This window comes from Aegilops tauschii, chromosome 1, assembly GCF_002575655.3.
Source record: "Aegilops tauschii subsp. strangulata cultivar AL8/78 chromosome 1, Aet v6.0, whole genome shotgun sequence".
Taxonomy (NCBI): Eukaryota; Viridiplantae; Streptophyta; class Magnoliopsida; order Poales; family Poaceae; genus Aegilops; species Aegilops tauschii.
The window spans coordinates 232,979,584-233,000,267 of record NC_053035.3 but is presented as its reverse complement, the minus strand read 5'-3'; the positions used below and the strand labels follow the sequence as shown (position 1 = coordinate 233,000,267).

General features: G+C 46.9%; 1 protein-coding gene across 1 annotated transcript; it reads right to left on the bottom strand.

Moving 5' to 3' along the window:
- Positions 1 to 6,742: 6,742 nt before the first annotated feature.
- On the bottom strand, positions 6,743 to 18,231 carry LOC109782008 (protein EXECUTER 1, chloroplastic). Its single transcript, XM_020340597.4, has 12 exons — positions 17,549 to 18,231; positions 16,252 to 16,368; positions 15,308 to 15,373; positions 14,606 to 14,712; positions 13,864 to 13,942; positions 12,539 to 13,249; positions 11,925 to 12,033; positions 11,662 to 11,828; positions 10,932 to 11,006; positions 10,763 to 10,855; positions 10,556 to 10,674; positions 6,743 to 7,229 (listed from the first exon to the last, which is right to left on the bottom strand). Exons 1-11 carry the CDS (start codon positions 18,074 to 18,076, stop codon positions 10,582 to 10,584), a joined length of 2,145 nt encoding a protein of 714 aa, XP_020196186.1. The 5' UTR covers positions 18,077 to 18,231; the 3' UTR covers positions 6,743 to 7,229; positions 10,556 to 10,581.
- Positions 18,232 to 20,684: the final 2,453 nt, after the last annotated feature.

Genomic DNA, 20,684 nt, shown 5'->3' with positions numbered 1-20,684 from the left:
TTATCAAATGACAACACATGTCCATGGTTAGGAAACCTTAACCATCTTTGATCAACTAGCTAGTCTAGTAGAGGCTCACTAGGGACACGGTATTTGTTTATGTATTCACACATGTATTTAAGTTTCTGATCAATACAATTCTAGCATGAATAATAAACTTTTATCATGAATAAGGAAATATAAAATAACAAATTTATTATTGCCTCTAGGGCATATTTCCTTCAGCTTCCAGGTTCCCGTGTCAACGTGTGACAAGATGAGAAAGTCCATTGCTGACTATTGGTGGGGCATTGAGGATGGCCGAAAAAAGATGCACTGGCGCGGTTGGGAATGGCTATCCACTCAAAAAACCCTTGGCGGCATGGGATTTCGTGATTCTGTGCTCTTTAATCAAGCAATGCTAGGGAAGCAGAGCTATCGCTTACTGACTGACCCGTTGTCGTTGTGCGGTAAGGTCCTTAAGAGCAGATACTTTCCGGACTGTGATTTTATGGATGCAACTTGTCACAGGGCAGCATCCTTTACCTGGCGCAGCATTTTGTTTGGCAGAGAGCTGGTTTCAAAAGTCTTGAGATGGGTGGTGGGTACAGGAAACAAAATTAAGTTGTTGGATCATAATTGGATTCCAGGCCACCCAGCGGGGTCTTTTCATACTCTAGTCCCTATTCCAGAGGGAGTGACAGTGGATTTCCTCCTTAGTGTTGATCGAAAAGCTTGGGACGGGAAGGTGGTCCGAAGTGTTTTTCCTGAGAGGATGGCCAACGTAGTGTTACAAATTCCACTAAGTGTGCGTGTGGTGGATGATTTTGTTACCTGGCCTCATGATCGATTTGGATCCTACTCAGTCAGATCGGCATATAACTTGGCCAAGTCTGAGAAATTTCATGCTACTCTTAATTCTTATGGCCACAGTATGCAATCAGACTTTAGTGCTGAAGAGAAAAGATGGTAAGCTCTTTGGAAGATCAATGCTCCAGGAAAGATGAAGATCGTTCTTTGGAGAATAGCCCGCGATTGTCTGCCGACGGGCAGTCAGTTGCTACGGCGCCATGTTTCGAATGTAGGGGCATGTTTTTTCTGTAGCAGAGAGGAGCGGGCTGAGCATCTCTTTCTGTTTTGCCACTTCGCGCGTCGGGTATGGCGAGTGGTGAAGCACAATTTAGGCTTCCATCTGTGTCGTAAAGGTTTTGTTCATACCAAGCAGTGGATATTTGATTTCATTCAACGAGCGACCTCTCTCGAGGCCACGGCTTTGGTAGTAACAATTTGGCACATTTGGGAGGCCCGGAATGATGTAGGAAACAATGATGTTAGGATGCATCCTCGCAGAGTGGCTGAGAAAGCTTTGGCTTATATTGACTTCATTGTGCAGAATTGTGGTAGAACTGCATTTGCTATAAGGGGTGATACCCTAGTATCTCCTGACGGCAGATGCAGTGGCCGTTAATGTGGATGTTGCACTCTTAAGGAGTCTCGGCGGATGGGAACTGGCGTTGTAATCAAGAACCACGTCGGAGATTGCTTCTTGGCTTGCCGCGAGCATGTTGACGAGGTTACCGCCCCAGAATTAGTTGAAGCACTGGCGCTACGGCGTGCGGTGGCTCTCGCCCGTGAGGAAGGATTTTCACGGGCCGTTTTCCAGTCACACTATTTGTTAATTATCCGAAGAACCAATGCTTCGACGGTTGATCGCTCGCCGATGGGGCTCATCACTGCTGATATCAAGGAGTTGGCATCGGTCTTCTTGTCTGTTCACTTTAGTCATGTAAATCATGTCAAATGTCGCGGCACGTATTCTAGCTAGATCTTGTGAGTCCTCTAGTGACTCTATTTTTCATGTAACTCCGGATTGTATCCGGGGGCACTCTCTTTTGATTATACTTGATCAATAGAGTGCGATATTCCTCAAAAAAACATCCAACCATAGGTTGATTCACGTCTGACCCCGGGTTGAATCGTTAACCTGATGGCCTTTCCCGTGCCGTGAATGAAAATAATAATGGGAGAGCCGATCCAAATGGTCGTCCAACACGGTGGTCCATGGACATCACATCAGGACCATGTGTGACGTCGTATGCATCTCATTATTGTTTGTCAGCATTGGCCCTCCGCTTTCGGTATGCTACTCTTTTCGGCCCTCGAGGGCATCTCCAAGGTCGTCTACATTATTTTGTCCGCATGATGGATTAGTGCAGATACGGATACGAAAATCGACCATCGTACCCACGACAATACCTTCATGAATGGGGCGATGTCAAGACGTTGTCGATGTCCGATCCGGCGAACCGGACCTAAGGTTTCCCTGGCAATATGAGAAAATTAAACTGTGATGTTCATAGCGTACGATCACAACCTAAAAAAGTGGATGTTCATAATATTTACATGAGTCTGATCACAAAAGATATAGTCCGGCAATCCGTGCAAAAGAAAATGTATTTCTGCCCTCCTAGACCGGTTCTCCGAGCCTCACCGCTCACTCTAATGCCACCTCCTCCTCACCAGCCGCCTCCTTCTAGGCCAATATCCTAACACGGACGGAGCGCACAATCATCGCCTCATCAGGATCCAATTCGTCCTTCCTCATGGTCAACATCTTGGTATCTGAGGAAGCGGTTGAGACATACCAGCGAACAGAGAGCTAGCACCGAGCTAATCCACGCCCAGCTTCCGCAATCGAACAAGCTGCGGCGATGCCGAGTCGGCAAAATGGAGCGGCCTCGCGTTGACGTCGGCGCAATATGACATGTGTCCAGCGGCGGAGGTCGAGGACTGTCGTCCGAACTGCTTGGAGGCATAGAAGTAGGGTGACTGGTATTGCCCCAGCCAAGGCGGCGTGTGCATGGACGATGGTGGCGACGCCCAGCATCCCCGCCCCCTGCCCACGCCCTCTTGATGTTTTGCTTACTTTTGATGTCACGCGCTTGTAGTGTCGCCGAGTTGATTTGGGGGCGGCCACCTTCTCTAGATCCTCCACTTCCACCAGATCTGGCAGGTCTTTGTACGGGTCCATGCGGCGGTGGACGGCAAAAAGCACGGGAATTGGAGTGAAGGGCGACGATGATCAGAGCAGAGAGTTGGGAAGGGCAGGGTTTGACACGAAAACAGTGCAGACCGCTTCAAATGTGCAACGTTCACCTTGATTTTTGTGTGAACGGAGAATGTAGGAGTCCAACGTGATGGAGGTCCTAGGCACAGGCGCGTCCGCGAACACCCACGGAACCATGTTTAAATGGTAAATCATGTTCAGACAATTTAATCCGGACAATTGCGGACATTTTATGGGTTCTCGTTGAAGATACCCTAACTTCTTTCTTTATAGTGGCCCTGGCGAAACAAGTATACACAAAAGAAAGAAGTTACATATGTTTAAACGCTTCTGCATTCATACCCAAAATGGAAAGGATGCTGTGTTATCTAAGCTTTTTCTTTTTTCCGTTCGAATATTGCAGTGTCAGTGTTATCCTCGGGGTTTTTTAGAACGTGTGTTATCCTCAGTTGCCCTACCATTTAGCTAGGAACGTGGTCCCACGAACCAACCTGTGGTTGGATGGTTAGAGGGACAGTGGTATCCTCAGCCCACCAGGATTCAAGTCCTGGTGCTCGCATTATTCTTGGATTTATTTCAGGATTTTCAGCGATGCGCTTTCAGTGGGAGGAGCCGTTCGCGTTGACGACGAGGCGCCTATGGTGACTTCATAAATCTCAAGATGATATGCCGACTCAGTCTCTCGGAGGTGCTCATAGGGGTAGGGTATGTGTGTGTGTGCGCATTCATAGAGATGAGTGTATGCGCGTATGTATGAGCGCTTGCGTCTGTACTGTGTTAAAAAAACTAGGAACGTGGTCCCGAGCCAGATGAAGCAACATCACAAAGGGCGTACTTGGTTCTCATCTGACTTTTTACCGGCATAGCATACACTTTTTATTTGAGTCTGGCTAAGAAAAAAGGCAAAAAAACATATATATCTTGTTTGGTTGTCTGCATACTCTTTGTCTGCACTAAAGGAGGTTTGCACACAGTATTTAGTGTCATGTATTGTCTGAACTCACACGTCTACACGCTTTTTGGTTGCACACAGGCTTTAAGGTGTGCTAACCTTGTACCCTACACAATGAACTTACCCACTGCACCTTACGCATGATCACAACGACCCATCAACACCACAACACCGCAATAATGACAAACTGCACGATAATGATGAAGTTCTCCACCCCAAAATGTGGCACTACCTTGCCATCGTCAACTTTGCATGCCTGCTTTCGCACAAATTTGGAGTAAGCATCTTCTGTTGTCTGCCTAGTCTTAAACCCTCTGTGGTTGTTGTGCTTGTACCTGATACTTGTTCATTGCAAGCTCCCATGAACTGTAAACCCCTGGAGCCCTCCCGATGAACACCGCATATCACTTGTCCTAGCAGTGCACAAGAGCAATAGTTGAAGCAGCAAGCAATGGAGCACACAAGCAGCAAGCAATTGAGCACACAAACAGCAAGTAATGAAGCAGAAGAGCAATAGTTAGCATGCATGATCATACGGCATAACAAGTTCAACCTAGCACTACTATGGTGTCATCCTATCACCACATCCAAAAGAGGGTGTAATCCTACCACCGCAAGTTCACCATCATCATGAGGGGTTAGTATATACCACCTCAGTAAAATATACATACCTTCAAATATTTTCAAGCCCTAACTATACAAAATATACATCATCATCGTCATCGCTATCGCTATTGCCGTCGCCGTGAAGGATCATGTACGCAGTAACCAAAGGCAGCACTACGTCTAGTAGTAGTGTTTGTCCAGCCAGCTCCTGAGCCAGAGCACCCTGTGAACGTCTACCATGACAACAAATCCAACACCCTGGTTCTTGTTGTCCAACAGGTGGCTCAGAGCATCCATCATAGCCTCCTGGTTGAAGCCACCTTTGTCCATGACGGCGGTGTACAACTCAGAGTGGACGTCGAGGGACCTGATGACAATTGCCACCTCTTTCACGACCTCAGTCATGCTGGCAAAGACACTGATCTCCTCCATCAAGCCGCCCTCTTCCTCTTCCTATAAGCACGGGGACGTGCTCAAAGGGCTTGTTAGGGCATCAAGGACTGCCTCTGCGTCCTGGGTGTCTGGGAACTCGGGCATGGGCGAACCGAGAGACTCATGGAGCCCATGGCATTCTTGCCGGTTGCCAGCCCAAATGAGAGGATGTGTTGCATTTGATTGTAATTCTGGATGGGTGTGTTGAGGAGCTTAGCATCTTTGGGATGGTCCTAAGAAAGAAACACAGTGTTGTTAGTTACGAGAAGGCAATGGTTGACAGTGTGAAAAACAAGAGGGGCGTGAGCCAACCGCAACGTGGCCGGTGTAGTGCTCTACCTCCAGAACGATCAAAGTGTTCTGATCCCACGAGGGGCCGCTAAGGTCTTTGAGCTTGGACACTGAGATCCATCGAGCTCTCCATTTCCTGGGGTGGTTGTAGACCTGGGTGGAGGTCACCTCCTCACCACACAAAACTCGAACACCTGCTTCGCAAAGGTGTTCAAGTGCACCTCCTTGAAGCCCTTGTCAGTCCTCATTCCACTAGATATGAGTTCACACATCTTTTTAAGCACGGACGTGGACATGAACGACTGTCACTTCATGTTCCCCCTACCATCCTTCTTTCCTTTGTTGTTGCCGTTTGTGCAGATGCAGCACCAACACTTGGCTCAGTAAGCACAAAGGCTGAAACCTCGATCGCATCTGAATCAGTAGGCATCATCGAGGGGGCTGGGAGTCCTCGACATAGGACGGAAGGAATTGGCTCTCGGACAAGACAAAGGCCTAGCTAAGATCTTGCATTTGCGTGGTCATGTTCTACAATCGCAACACACATTGACAATGAGCATAGCACACACTACCGGACAATCAAGCTCAACATAGCACAATATGAGCAGCATACATCACAACTAGCTACGAATCCAGTGTGTTCAACACAACCCTAGCATGTGACAAATCAACCACCGATAGGGACCACAACATCATAATCTCACATATCGGCACACAAATACAACCCTAGCATGCTACAAGATGTTTACAGGTCAAACTCTACCACAAGCTCGAACATCAGACCCTACCACATGGTCTACAACGAGTACAAAGAAGGGGTGATTGAACTCACAGAGACCGAAGACGCTTACAACGAGTACAGAGAAGGGGGCGATTGAACTCACAGAGGCCAGCGCTGAAACGGTCGAAGAAGATGAGTTCAGGAGTCGCCGCCGCAGTGGACCACCGAACGAGGAAGGAGCGGGAAAGCTCGAAAGGGGGGGAAAGGGTGGCGGGAGTTTCAACGGTGAGACGAAGGGGGCTATATAGGGCGACCGAATCGGCGAAGGTGAGCCAAAATCCTACCGCTGATTTTTCAAAGACACGCGCGAGATCACGCCATCTTCATGGCCGCACGAGCTGAGCGTCACGTTCCCCTCCCTTGCATCGGTCGAGCCTGGCTGGCTAGAAACTGTTGATTCAGCCATTCCTAGCAGACCAGACTGGAAGGTGCTTTAATGTTCATGCGATGTAGAGCAAGTAGTGTATGCGGGGAGCCAAACAGCCTATCTTCGTCCCACAGGCCTGGTTGGCCTCTAAGCGGGCTGCCAAACACGCCCAAACAGTATCATCAACAGCATGCTGGAGAAGAGGTGGGAAATGCTAAGCTTGCGATATGCACGTAGTTAACATACTTGAATACGTGGGCACCAAACTTTATACACATACACCAGTTTAATGCTCCGCTCCACTTTTCTGGAACCAATAATAGTGACCTTAGTTACACCACATGACAATCTGCACACAATTGTTGCTTATATTTCACAAAAGGGTTCCTGTATGAAGAATGCCAAGAGGAGGACAAAAATGAAAACCCACTCATCACTTTCTTTTTAACATATTTCAATTCGACTGGTCAAAATAAGGTGGCTCTTTCTAATGCAGCAAGTCTTTGGCCTCAACTCGTAAATTGGGTGGGTCAGCTGAGAGAAGTGGAATGAGAAATGCTCACCATTCAAGTTGGCAGTGGGCTATTTGAGCTATTTCTCTGGTCATAAATTTCTTCACCCTCTCATCCACCATACTGTGGGGCCATCTTCGCCACGATCCCCGTATATGGAAAATGTGATGCTCGGCGAGAGCCCAATTGTATGTACATCACCTCCGTCAACTGTACGTCAGCATGTGTGATTGCAGAATGTCCTGATAACAAATAAAATACTCAGTCTCCTGCTGTATATAAAGGTAAAATTAAGTAGAAATGGCCTCTTGAGGGAGAGAAGGACAACCAACATACACGATCCAATATCACAAGTATTTCTAGTTGTGGCGAATCGCAGTGTATCACCAAATTGCAGATACCACATAGATATATGACAACGCAGGTGCTTAATGATGTCAACTAATGGCCTCTCAGGGCTCATTAGTCACCCAAGTTGCCGGTGAAAACAGAAGCAACTAATGAAGTCTCAACTCTCAAGGCTCCCAAGAAGTTACAAGAAACCGTGGTCACCTTTCACTGCTGGGCACTTCTTTCTTGTGTTCAGTGATTTGAATGACAACAAAGAACACCACGAATCATGATACCTGCGTCAGGTGACTGATTCCTTAAGTGGATAGGCCAAACGCACCCTACACCTGTCAGCATGCCCCTGCCTCAGGTTCCACCCCTTGTAAGGATCTCAAACCTTGGGGCTCAGGATCTATAGGTCTCGTATTGATTGAGTTCGAGTTACAGGCCTGCAGCGGACCATTTGTAGGCTCATGACAATCGACAAATCCACTAACAGAACGTCAATTATAGGAATATGGCCTAGTACAAATTATGAGGATACTGCCTGTTGGGGTGAGTAATGTAGAGCAAAAAAGTCCACCTGGGGACTGTCCTGGGTTCCCACAGATCGACCGGTCAATTGCTTCTGTACAAAGGACCTCCCAGGTGGTCTTTTGGGAGTGTCCTTCCCGTCAGACGGTTCTTGGACTGAGGGCAGAGCTAGACAGCTCCTCCAACAAGCACCAACCAGTCAAGAAGAGCAGTCGAACACCGTGTAATCAATGACACGTCAGCTACTTATATAAGCATAATGGGCTAGCAAGGCCCCGTTCCATCAATTGCACCACCTAAAGGGCTGTCTCTGCTGACAACGTAACGTGGACTGCATTCAACTATCAGCAACATCAGTCTGCCAGCACATCTCTCTATTTAAGAACCTGGACTTGTACTAAAAAGGATCAAACATGGTAGGATTCTCAGGTGACAGCTAAAGTAATTTATTCTTCACAAAGCAAAAAAAGACAAGTGCACCACCATACAATAATCATGTTTTCTCTGAGCTATCTATCAATCTAAAATGCTCAGACCAACCAGAATAGACCAAATACCCTTTTTCTCAAAACAAGCGAAAACAACCAAACACAGCCTTGACTAAAAACAAAGAGACCATAGCAAAACCATGGTGGCTGCCTATAAAGAAGCTTCAGCAGCAACTCACCCAAAAAGCAGTTATATTTATCTTAGCCAAATAGGCATAGAAATTTTATGCACTTGTTTTGGCTTTGGCTCTGTGTTTTACCCTATGACTGAGCACCATTTGCCTTCACAAAAGACATTCAGCTGATAAGATTTTGTCCAATTTAAATACTAATTAGCTCACACAAAGATTACGCGCGGGGATTTCTCGCCCGAGCCGCTCCCGCGGGCGGCAGGGCGAACCCTAGCCGCCGCCGGACCACCCCTCTTCCTCACCTCCTCTCCTCCTCGCCGCCGCCGGGCGAAGCCCGGTCAGCGTCGGCGGCGGCGGGGTCCCCTGGCCACCCTCCCCTGTTGCTCGCGGCGCGGGCGCGACAGCTTGGCAGGGACGCGTCGCTCGCGCGGGCCGGCGCGGCGGCGACCCGGACGGCCGTGCTGGTGGCGCGGCCTGCCGGTGGAGCGGCGGCGGCTGCGCGGCTGGCGAGGCGGAGATGGCGGGGTCGGCTCCTGCTGCTGGCATTGTCGGTCGGTCCAGATCCCCTTGTCGACCGGCTCGGGCTGCGACAGCGTGGGCCCGAGGGCGCTCTGCCTTGGCTGGCTGCTGCTCCGGCGAGGCTGAGGAGCCGCTTGCTGCTGTTTCCTAGCGGCGGGCGGGGCTCCGGGGGCGGCACGCCTGGTGGTGACGGTGGTTCAGATCCGACCACGGGCTGCAGCGGGCGGGTCCCGATGGACCCCTTCTCTTCGGGCCATGGCTCGGCCTCCTTCTCTCGGTCGGGGTCGGAGGCGGGCTGGGGCTGGTGGAGGTGGGGGCGTGCCGGCCGGATCTGATGCGAGTTTTCCGGCAGGCGGCGCGGGTTGGGCGGCGGTCGGGCGTGGCCGCTGCTCCGGTCGTGGGCGGCGGCGTGGGGAGGTCTCGGTGATGGCCTTCCGGTGTCGTGGCGACTCCACGGTAGCTCGACGGATCTGTTCGCGGCAGCGGCCGGCTTCTCCGGCGTCGGCTCGTCTGCGGTCGGGCCGTTTCGGCCTTCACCCCATCTCCTCGTCGCCCGGGCGTTACTCTCATCAATGGGCTGGTCCTCTCCCGGCTGCGGTCCACCGCTCGTCTCGCGCCCCGGTGCTGCAGGACCGAGCTCGTCCCGCGCCCGATGCAGCAAGACCGAGCTCGTCTCGCGCACGGTGCAGCAGGACTGACCTCGTCCCCCTCTCGATGCTGCAGGACCGAGCTCGTCTCGCGCTCGGGGCTGCAGGACGGGTCGGTGGATGCCAGTTTTGGCCGACCTATTGGGTCTCGACGCTGGGGTCGCCCAGGAGTGCGAAACGTGGGGCCTTTCCGCTCGTCTCTTTCGTTGGGGTGCGACGGGTCTCGGGTGAGGTGGTGTCGAGGTCTTGGATGCTGGGGCGGCGGCCCTGGTGGTGGTAACGCGGTGCTCATGGACAGAGCCCGTGCCTTGGTGCTGCCCGGTTTCCATGGCCATGTGGGCGGCGTGGTTGCCTAGGTGTGGCGTTCGGTGGCGGTGAGTGTTGGCCGAGGTGAAAACCTGTTCTATCTTCGGACGGACCGGCGGCGATGATCGTTCCCTTTTTGAAGGCGTCGTCGCGGCTATCATTGCCCGTCATGCGGCTTCGGGGGAAACTCTGATCCTTGGATCGGGCGGTGGCTGCGCGCCGGTGTCGTTCCCTTCTTGAAGGCGCCGCCTTGGAGCGTATGGTTCGTCATATGTAGCTTCATCTCTGTATGGCTAGGGGTGGTGTTGCTGCGCTCAGCGCCTTTGTATCCTGCCCTGGGTGTGTGCGTGTGTTGCGGTGGTGTGGCGTGTGTTTGTACTGGGTGCTTGTTGATTGGTGCTTTATATATAAAGCGGGGCGAAAGCCTTTTTCGGTAGAATGAATAGTAATTTACACGCATAAGATCATCAAAGCGAACACAAACCACTTTTGAATGAACAATTAACAATATTGAGCAAGTGCAACAAGACGCAAGAGTAAAGGACATGATCGTTATCATTAATCTACAATAGTAGTTGTATAGTAAACCAAGATAAGATGAAATTCACTTCACCTTGAACTGCGTCTCTTCAAATGAAACTAGTCAGGAAGACTCAACCGCCTAAAGAATTCAAAAAGATGGAGATTTGATGTCCAGTAGAAGAAAGCTATCACAGGACCATCTCTGATGAACTACAAATTGCACAAAGGAAATCTGTTCAAAACAAGTAATGAATAATAAATATGCAAACAAATATGTACTTTGTATGAATGATTTCACCTTTCCGTCTAGTATCAAAAGCTCGCCGTCAACCCATCGAGGATTTTTGAAGCCAGCATCTGCAATCCTCCTTTGCCCCTTATACCTAGCAACCTGTGTCATAGTGTAACATAAGATGAGCAGTTTGATGGTGAAAAGGTAAAATCATTAATCCTCTCACAGAAAATACCACTCCAAGTTCTCTAGGGATGACCCCCTTATGAGGAAGCTGATAGTGTTTGCCAACTTTTGCACGGAAGACAACCTGGGATGCAAATAAGATCAAATAGGATTGAGTTAGTAATGGTATCATTACAAAAGAAAATATAATATCTACTTACGAGTGGACATATATTGATTAAGAAAAATAACTACGACATGCTGTTAATATCCACGCCAGCACTTAATTTGAATTTGGGTAGATCATTTTATTATGTGTGGCAATACTTAATTAATATCAGTGCTTATCAGTTCAAATATTGCATAACTATTTCAATATCATAAAGTATGCATCATCGTAAAACTGAAATAACCATCTCCAAGATCAGAATAATGTGAGCAAGGATGACATCAGCATGAATTAAGGTGTCTTAATCAGCTCTAGTAATAAAACTCTCAATTACTCTACATGACCACATAAAGACAAGAGAGGTCCCACAATGCAACTAAGAAACATAGCAAGGGGATTCGACATGAAAAATTCAGAGTATGGGTGTGCAACTCCAAATATTGAGTATGGTACCCCTAAGAATGTTCTGTAAAACAAAAGGTATTCCACAATTATCCAAGAATGTGCAATGCATGAAAACCCACACTTCTTACCAGAGAGAACTAGTAAATGCAAAAATTAAACATCAATGTACCCCAAAAATAATGCATTTCCATTGCAAATGGGAAGGACATAAATCAAAGCATAATACCTGACCCGCTGGCACAAGATTGTCCCCAGTCAATTTTGCAGCTTCGACATACTCATAAAACTTAAGATCCGAGTGCTCCTCAGATGAATCATCCTCCTGCCATTGACCAAATTTCCGTTGTAAACTAAGAACTTCTGAGTCAAACCCAGATGCAGTCTCATATAGACCTGCCAAGAAGTACCTTTTCAGCCAATACCATAAAAGAGAGACGGCAGATAATGATATCATGAAAAGCTAAGTTGAAGAGATGATTAGGAATATACCACTAAGAGGATCTGAAGAGATGGGCATCTGAATACGGCTGAAGTGGGTAACTCCATATAGTTTTGGCTGAACCTTGTTATTAAGTTGCTTAATACCAAGTTGTAGTATCTGCAGCAGATAAGCTGAGGTGAAAAAGTCTCCTTTCTTAATGTGACTCGGCAACGCTATTAGAAAATACATGCCCAGTATAAATATATATTTCAGGGCTTAATGAATTAGTCAATATGTTTGTCTTCAAATACTTTGGAGAGAAAAAAAAACAGAAGTGGTACGAAAACGATTCAGTGTGTTCATGTCAAAAGGTGCTCGACACAGATAACTACTTTACTTAACAACCAATAGCCGACTTCAAAAGGCAGATATTATATGTATTCTGCAGATTTTTTTTTTTTGAATTGATGCACTTTATCATCAAGACAAAAGGTGGTGCATTTTACAAAATGTAGTTCACCAATTTCCTAGAAATTTATAAAAAGCACAGTTTGATGTTTTAACAGTTTATGCAGATTAGCAACATTTAAAGAAAAACTTAAATAGCATAAGAAGTCCATAGTAAATAGTAGGTTCTTTGTTCCAAAGCTATTGCAAAGCAGCTCAGCGTTACAATATTTACCGGTAGTTTCCTATTGCCCCCAGACAACTTTACACGATCAAACTTGAGATCACCATCCTGCTCAGTGGTACGGAAGCCAACCCGCTTCCTCGGAATCTGCTGAGCCTTTTCTGCAGCTGGCTTTTTACTGGATTGTTCAGTATAGAAGGTAAATGAAAAGCGGTCTCTCTTGTCTAATTTAGCTGGCATGCGTTCAAACGTTTTAGGTGAGGACTGTGAAGCAAAATCCTTATCATTATCAACTTCAATTCCAATCGATAACAATGCTTCAATATCACTTTCCTCACCAGACTCATCATTATTCTCTTCTGCAGAAATTGTTCCTGCTTCTTCATTGTTATCTTCATCGCCAATATCTTGTGAAGATTCATTTTCGATCTCAGCTTCATCATTGTCATCATCTTCCTCTGAAATCTGATCAAATATTTTAATTATATAGTCCTGGTTGATGTTTTCCATAGGCGCTACCTTCAATATTTTGATCCTGGGAATTGGAGTTGAATCATTTGACAGGTTTTTCAAACCAGCTGGACCAGCAGCAACATCACTATCATCGCTATTTTGATCGTCCATGTTTATGCCTTCATCGTGTTCCTCGTGTTTAGCACCTAAGGAACTGCTAGATATGTTTATATTGTTGACATCTAGTTTTCCACTCAACATGTTTCGCAACTGGTCCGAATCACTGACATCTGGTTTCAGATGCACTGCCTGGAATAAAAGCTTTATTTTGTTAGAAAATGAGCATGGCTAAAAAAACTAAGGCTCGCAAATTGTTAGATAGCAATTGTTGTAAGCTTACGGTTTTCTACCAAAACTAGGTCAGATCAGGTATAGGAATCATGTCATCGCACAGGACAGCTACACTTGCCAGATACCATATAAATACCAGAGTTCAATATCAACGGGTACGGACTAGTGGCCATAAGAAAATTAATAAGCAGCTATGCTGAAAGGGCCATTAACTCAAACAATCAAACTTATGAAGGATGCATATAAAAAGCCTTGCAACCATAACAATATCTATGGAAGTCGAAACATGGTATTTCATGTGCATCAGAAAAATACCAGTGCTTGGATGGACTACGACTACATAACTCGAAGATGCATATAAAAAATTGTAATGTCTATCAGTACTGGCATCATGATACTCTATAATGATATTGTCATATCAAAAGACATAAAGGATGCAATGGTGAGTTTACATGAGCATGAGCAAACACGGTAACTTGGCATTCTACTTATGCAATTTGTGATGAGTGGGAATGAGATTTTTTTTTCAGTTGATTATTAATTTACTCTCTTTGAAGTGTCAGTCAGCATACCTGCAGGTTGTATCCTCCATTTGCCTCTGCAAAATAAATTTCGAATATAGGGTAACCATGGCCATCTGAAGCCAGCTGCCTGAACATACGCGAGAGAGAATTAAAACCTAAGGCTATTTTAGCAAATGAAACACACTTGATACTATTCATTTCATGGAAAGCCCATTCCATAATAATATGATGAATATTTATTCATTTCTTTGTTGCCCCAGAGGGGCCCACCCTGGTGGGACCGAGAGAACTAATGGATATTGCTATTTCTTTCATGTGGTAAAATACCAATGTCATTCTTAAGAATCCAAGTTCTGTTTCATCAATGGAAAATAACGATTTAACCCAGTTTCTTCACCATAAGCTTACTGATTTCACTACCATGTTTTCTATCACCTCCTTATTTGGTCTCATTTCTCTAGTAGTAACACTTGTGACCAAAATTTCCAACTAACATGCAGTCATTCTACAATGGCATAGGCGTCCTCAGAGTGAACACCCTGGAGTAGCTAACCCACCCTATCACAGGGATTTTCTTTTTCATCTCTTTCTCAAAACAACATTAATAGTAACAAAACTAAGAACTCAAGTCATCCATAAACATAATGCATGTACTGAAAGTGCACCTAGGAAATGATTGATCAAAGAAAATACACACAACTTGCAATATAGGACAAGAAAACTTTGTAGTTTCGACATACCAAACATGAACTTTAGAGTGTCAATAATAAATAAACAGAAAAAGCAATACCTGATATCATAACTTTTTGCCACGTATCGACCATGTTCAGCGCTTATACGGATTATAAGACCATATGGATCAGACAAACTTCCAGAAATCCCAGACCACCATCCCAACTGCATATGCTCTAAAGGATAAGGTAATGGCATATCCATAAACTAGAGTACAATGGCTAACAGAAACTTGGGAAAGCTACTCATTTACAAGGCTATATTTTTATAACACGTGCAAATTCATGTGCATTCCAGTTTCCAAAACAAGAGATTCAGGCTTATTAGCTGGTAGCCTGCTACATGACTTTATCCTGCCTCAACTTTAAGCTGTTAGGCTACAGTTATGGCCTTGTGGGACATAATCGTCATACATAAACAACAGTGCTAACAGTAGAATCAACTAGAAAAGCCACAATGGGGGTACTAACTAAGATGGGTAACATGATTACCCTCTTTTAATCCCTCTGTTGAAGAATGCATGGTGTTTTGCTCATGGTCTAAGCAACGGTCTGATATGTGGCATGTGTTTATAGCCAGTGGGCATGTGATGTCATACCATACCATACCTCTTCAGCTTAACTTGGGCTTAATCCAGACTTAATTAAAATGGTACTCCGTATGTGATACTGCATGCTACGTATTTCATAGTTGCTACTTTGTAACCATAGAGTCTAACAACACAAAAATTAACAGACTGTTGAGCCTTTGTGTTACTAACCAGTCCTGCACCAGCTTGGTCTCTAATATAAGCTGCATCCACATAGCGCTCCTCTTCTATGGCCCTCTGTAAGAGTTAAAACATTAGATAAACGGTGCTCAATTATCAAATTAATATCAAAGTATCAATCTACACATGGTATCATGAATCAAGTCAGTTACTCTACTTGAAAGCATTCAGATTGGTTCCTCTTATCTACAGCATAGTTATGGAAACTGGACAGGTAGATGGCTCGGTCAGGCTCCCAGTTCATGGTCCCTGGTTGGATCACCGGAGCAGAACTAGTACATGATGAATTGAAGTTATGCACAAAACCCAGAAGGCAAGTGTGCAATTGCTCCATTGTTCAGGACGTGGGCTCAAACCACCATCACTTCATATTTCATTTCCTTATTCAACAATTTAATCCTCCAAGCAGATGCAACAGTTGCCAATTTCTAGACAGCTGTGTGAAAGAATTCCAGCTCAGCCTTGTTGCCGCTGGTTCATAACGGCCCAATAGCACAAGATATAAAATTGAACAGCCTGTCACATCCAGTTGCAACACTGATATGAAACAGTGACTGCTGAAAGTTAATCACTCTGTTACCAGTGGCATTTCAACACCTGACATGTCTGATATTGCTGATTAAGATGGGGAAAGTAAATACAATATGTGAGAGAAATTTTTGGTGAGAGTATGCCTTGATGGCACCCATAAATTGGGTTATCTCAGGTATTAGATAAGTTATTAGCTACTGTTTCCATCCAAAGCAGTAAGCATGCCAGACATTCATCCCCCTGTAGCATAGGACTATTTCACTAGCTATTGACAGGCACCTAACTAGGATATTTTAAAGTAATAATAGAGGAAACATGACGTCGCAAGCGAACTAAAATGATCAAAGGTGCCATTCATCATTAACTATCCACAGACAAAAGAGCAGATATTTGCGATTTCTTACATGTAACTCAGATATTGCTCTGCCGACAGTATCATTTCTTGATGTAGCAGCAATAGCTAACTTCAGTTTGTGGGCACTCCTATAGTCTTCTCTACACACAGCAGTGCGGAGTTGTAGCTGAAACACAATACACGGCCATCAGGATTTGCAATCTGATAGAAGCAAACGATTAAGAGGAAAAATATCTTGACAAAAAACACAATATGCACATGGTATATCAGCAATGCGCAAAGAATTAAGTTATGCCTAATATTGCCCATACATCTTTTTAATTAGTCATATACAGATACGACACAACCAGCACTCAATGGTTCCAAACAATTCCAGATACAAAAAAAAAACTGGCACACCTAATGAAAAACAATTTTAAAAACATCAAACATCGTATAAAATACAAATAAGCTCCTGGCTCTTCTTTATGTTGCCATGAAGTAAGACCTTTTTGCCATTAATATATGGCAACCAATCATGAAGCTTAGTGGTGTGATTTCAGAAAGGTTGTCCAAACTGTAACTCATATATGATCATTGTTTCTACCATAACTTGTAGTCCCAGCTCTACAATAAAAGCATAGGTGTTCTATCAGTCTAAACCACAGTATGATGCATGCTTTGTAAATCTATTAGATCACTGAGCCTATCAACGGTATGATTGTGAATCTATTAGACCATTGGGCCTATTAACGGTATGATGCATGCTTTGTGAATCTATTAGACCATTGAGCCTATTAACAAAAGCGTATAAGCATTGCAAACCTTCAATACAAATGTTGACACGGTATCTTCCACATGTTGTTGGCATGGTAACAGATGGCATAGGCCATAAATGGAACATGTTATGGTGCTAAGGCCATAAATGGATTGACCTAACACGACATTAGTAGTTTCAACACACGAAAGAACTTTGGCGACTAAGTCACATTGATACTTGAGAAAAAATAAATGTGTCACTCCAAAGAAGCCAGTTTAAGTTTGAGTCTGGCTTCAGTAGTGCTTCAGCTCCCTAAGGAGTAAGTTTCTTCAGAACAGTTAATCGCCATCGATTGAGCATATCCGCACTAGGTAAATTTCTTCAGAACCTAACTCCTTCATGCTACTAGTTCCTAGGATAAGGCAAGTATAGATGGTCTGGCAGAAGAAAGGGGAAATATGGAATTTGGGCATGGTCCATGGAGACATTTGTACTGCTAAACGTTCCATGTTTGTAATCACATGTTAATGAAAAATCAATAACGGTGCCTTTTGTGCAAGCCTCATCCATATTCACAAGTAGTCACTGATCAGTGAGAAAAATCAACCTGCAGTTCATCAACAAGGCACTCGCTCTCCTGAATGAGGGCGAAGTGCTGCTTCCACCTCTCCCAGCTCCACTTCCCTGCTTCCTGCACCACGTCCACCTCCTCACCGTCTTCCTCCACTCCCTGCCCTCTCTCCTCCAGTTCGTGAGAACTCTCCGCTCCCTTCGCGAGACCCGCCTCCTTCGAGGGGTGTGCGGAGGGCCAGTAATTCCCGACGTACTCGCTCCACCGCCGCACGGCGCCCTGGAGGGCATCGTGGAAGAGAGCGTCCCAGCCTCGGCGTGGCTCGCCGCCGGGGTCCGCGCCGGAGCTGCGCGCGCCGCACCGGAACACCGAGGCGGCGTCGGAGGCGCGGCGGGTCGGCGCGGCGCCCGCCAGGCGGCGGACGCGGAGGAGGCGCTGGCCGCGGTGCGCGGCGAGGAATCGGCTAGGGTTGGGGTCCAGCTGCCGCGAGGACGAGGACGAGGAGGGGAAGGAGGCGGCCGTGGCGGGCAGCGGCGCGAGGGGCGCGGTATAGACGGACGCCATGGAGGCAGAGTCAGCACGGCCGCGGAGATGGAAGCCGCCGCGCGACGCACCGGATGAATCGTGCTCGTGCGCTCGTGGCGCGTGGTCGGCTTTGTGTTGTCCCCCTTTCCTGTGGATTGGGTCGAGGGAGGGCGTAACTGATAAGACTTTCGCGGGGAGCAGACGAACCTCGTGGGGGGCGAACATGACGGGTGGGGGGGGGGGGGGGGGGGGGCCCGCCGAGCGAAACCTGTTTGCGGGCCCGGGCTCCGAGTTTTTGCGGCTAGATGTACCTCGCTTGTGTCCTCGGAAAATGCTGTACCCCTCACCGTGTTGGTACAAAAGCCCTGTTTGGATACTAGCTCAGTTAGAGGTTAGAGTTAGATTCTAACCCTGAGCCAACCTGAACTAACTCTAATCAAAGAGGTGTTTGGATGAAAGGGTTAGATTGACAATAAATTCTCTTTCTCAATCATTTGGCTACTTTGGACCCTATTTCCTGCCAGATTTGGCGGAGCGAGCCCTGGCCGAGAGCTGCGTTGGCCGAGGCAGACGGGGACGCGCCTGACAAGGAGCCGCGATGGCCTCTCGCGCAGTCCGCCGGCCGAATCCGTCGTCCCTGCGCGAGGAGCCGCGCTGGCCGAGGCCGACGGGGACGGGCCGCGCAAGGACCCGCGACTGCTTACCGGCGGGCGGACGGGCCGCGGGGAGACGAGGGTGTTGGAATGGGAGGATAGGGGCGGGGCTGCTTATCGGCGACGGACGGGAGCGCGGATACGGTGAGGCGCCTTCACGGGCGGTGCGAGAGGGAGGGAGGGAGAGAACGAGAAGCTTCAAGGAAGTGGGGAGGGATCTGCTGCGGGGAGAGCGAGAGAAAAATGTGTTTTTTAGTGGTTCCGAGAAGAACTAACCCAAATAAGCACCTCTTGGGTGGGTTAGTTTTTTGGGTGGGTTAGATGCATCTAACCCAAACTAACCCCCCTCCCCCCCCCCCCCCCCGCGTTTGGATATTTTTGGGTTAGTTGAGTCTAAACTAACCCAAACTAACTCTAACCTAAGAATCCAAACAAGGCCAAAGGACGATGGTTGGTGGGGTCCGGCCACGTTCTTCAAGAGTGAGGCTTCTCGAATGCACCTCGTGTCGTCCGCGCCGACCGAATGAGCCGAGGGCTCGGGGTCCCGTCCATTTGCGGCAAATTTGACAATTTTAACCTGTGAACGCAATCAGTTCATAAAATGAAATGCCCCTAAAACTATTTTATTCGACTGACCTGGCGCCACACGGTGCAATGCCTAACTCTGTGGAGTTGCATCTCTGTCCAGCATGGCAGCCCCTGGGCCCGCACCCAGCAGTGCAGCGACTCAGAGCTAGGCGCCACACATGTAAAGTGCAGCGCCCAGCCCTTAGGGTTGCACTGTCTGTTACTAGTCGGCTGGCTGGGCCCCCTCCCCCACTCTCCCCACACACACCCCAACCCCCAAAGCATCCCCACCCGAGATTTGCCCCGTCTCCCCTCTCAAATCCTTCCCCAAATCTTTCAAATTTGAAGATTTTGTCCATGGATTTCGAAGTCAAACCCTCCCTCAAGGTAATCTTCTCCGATCCCCTTGTTTTGATCCAAGTAATGTTAACAAATTGCTCATTTGTTGCTAGTTTGGGGAAACCCTAGTTTTGTATGGATCTAGAGATTTGCATGGAGATGTGAGATGTTTGTTTGCCAATTTCCTATGATTAGGCTTGTTAGTATGTTAGGGTTATTCTTATGGGTGTTCTTATGTTGGTGCTAGGGTTAGGCTTGTTAGTATGTTAGGGTTAAGGTTATGGGTGTTGATATGTTGGGGCAAGGGTTAGGGTTGTTGTTTCATATATATGTTAGGGTTTGTATTCCGTGTTAATCCTTGGATTAGTACTCATGGAAGAAATGTTACGTTGTGTTGTTTGAATGCTTATAGGGATGGGAAGAACATGTGTGTTTGTTCATCACGGGGATAAAGACGCCTTCTTGAAAGGCAACATTGAACCGGACCCGGATGAGCTTGACATGGTGTTTGGTAATAGTCCTAACTATGCGGAGCTCTTGCAACAAGTGAGGAAAGATTTGAATTGGATGGACCCTAGTGATGTCGTTGAGTTGGAGGGAAGGCATAATGTTGGTTTTGGAATGCACATCCGTTAGAAGACAATGCGTGTCAACTCGGAGCAACGTTGGGTTGCATACAAGGAGACGGTGGCCGAATCACTAGACAAGGATCTTGAGTTATTTGCAACGAAGAAGGTTGATTCAAGTTTGCATTTGGATCTGAACCGGAACCCCTCCCCTTTGGTTGCTAGTAGCCCCCACCCTTGAACTGAGATGAAATTGTTGAACCTCTTTTGACCCAAGAAGTGAGGCCAACATTGAGCCCGTTACCAAACAACCAAAATGAAGCTTTGCAAGAGGAGAATGATGAGTATGCGGACGATGACAATGAAGTTGATCTCCATGACAATAATGTGGGTGATCTCGAGAAATATCATTTGCAAGAGACACTGGACCATTCCATCCCTTATTCCTGTGGCTATGCATCGGATTCGGATGACGAAGGTCCCGATGAACAAGTTGATGAGGAGGGGTTCACGGTGAAGGAG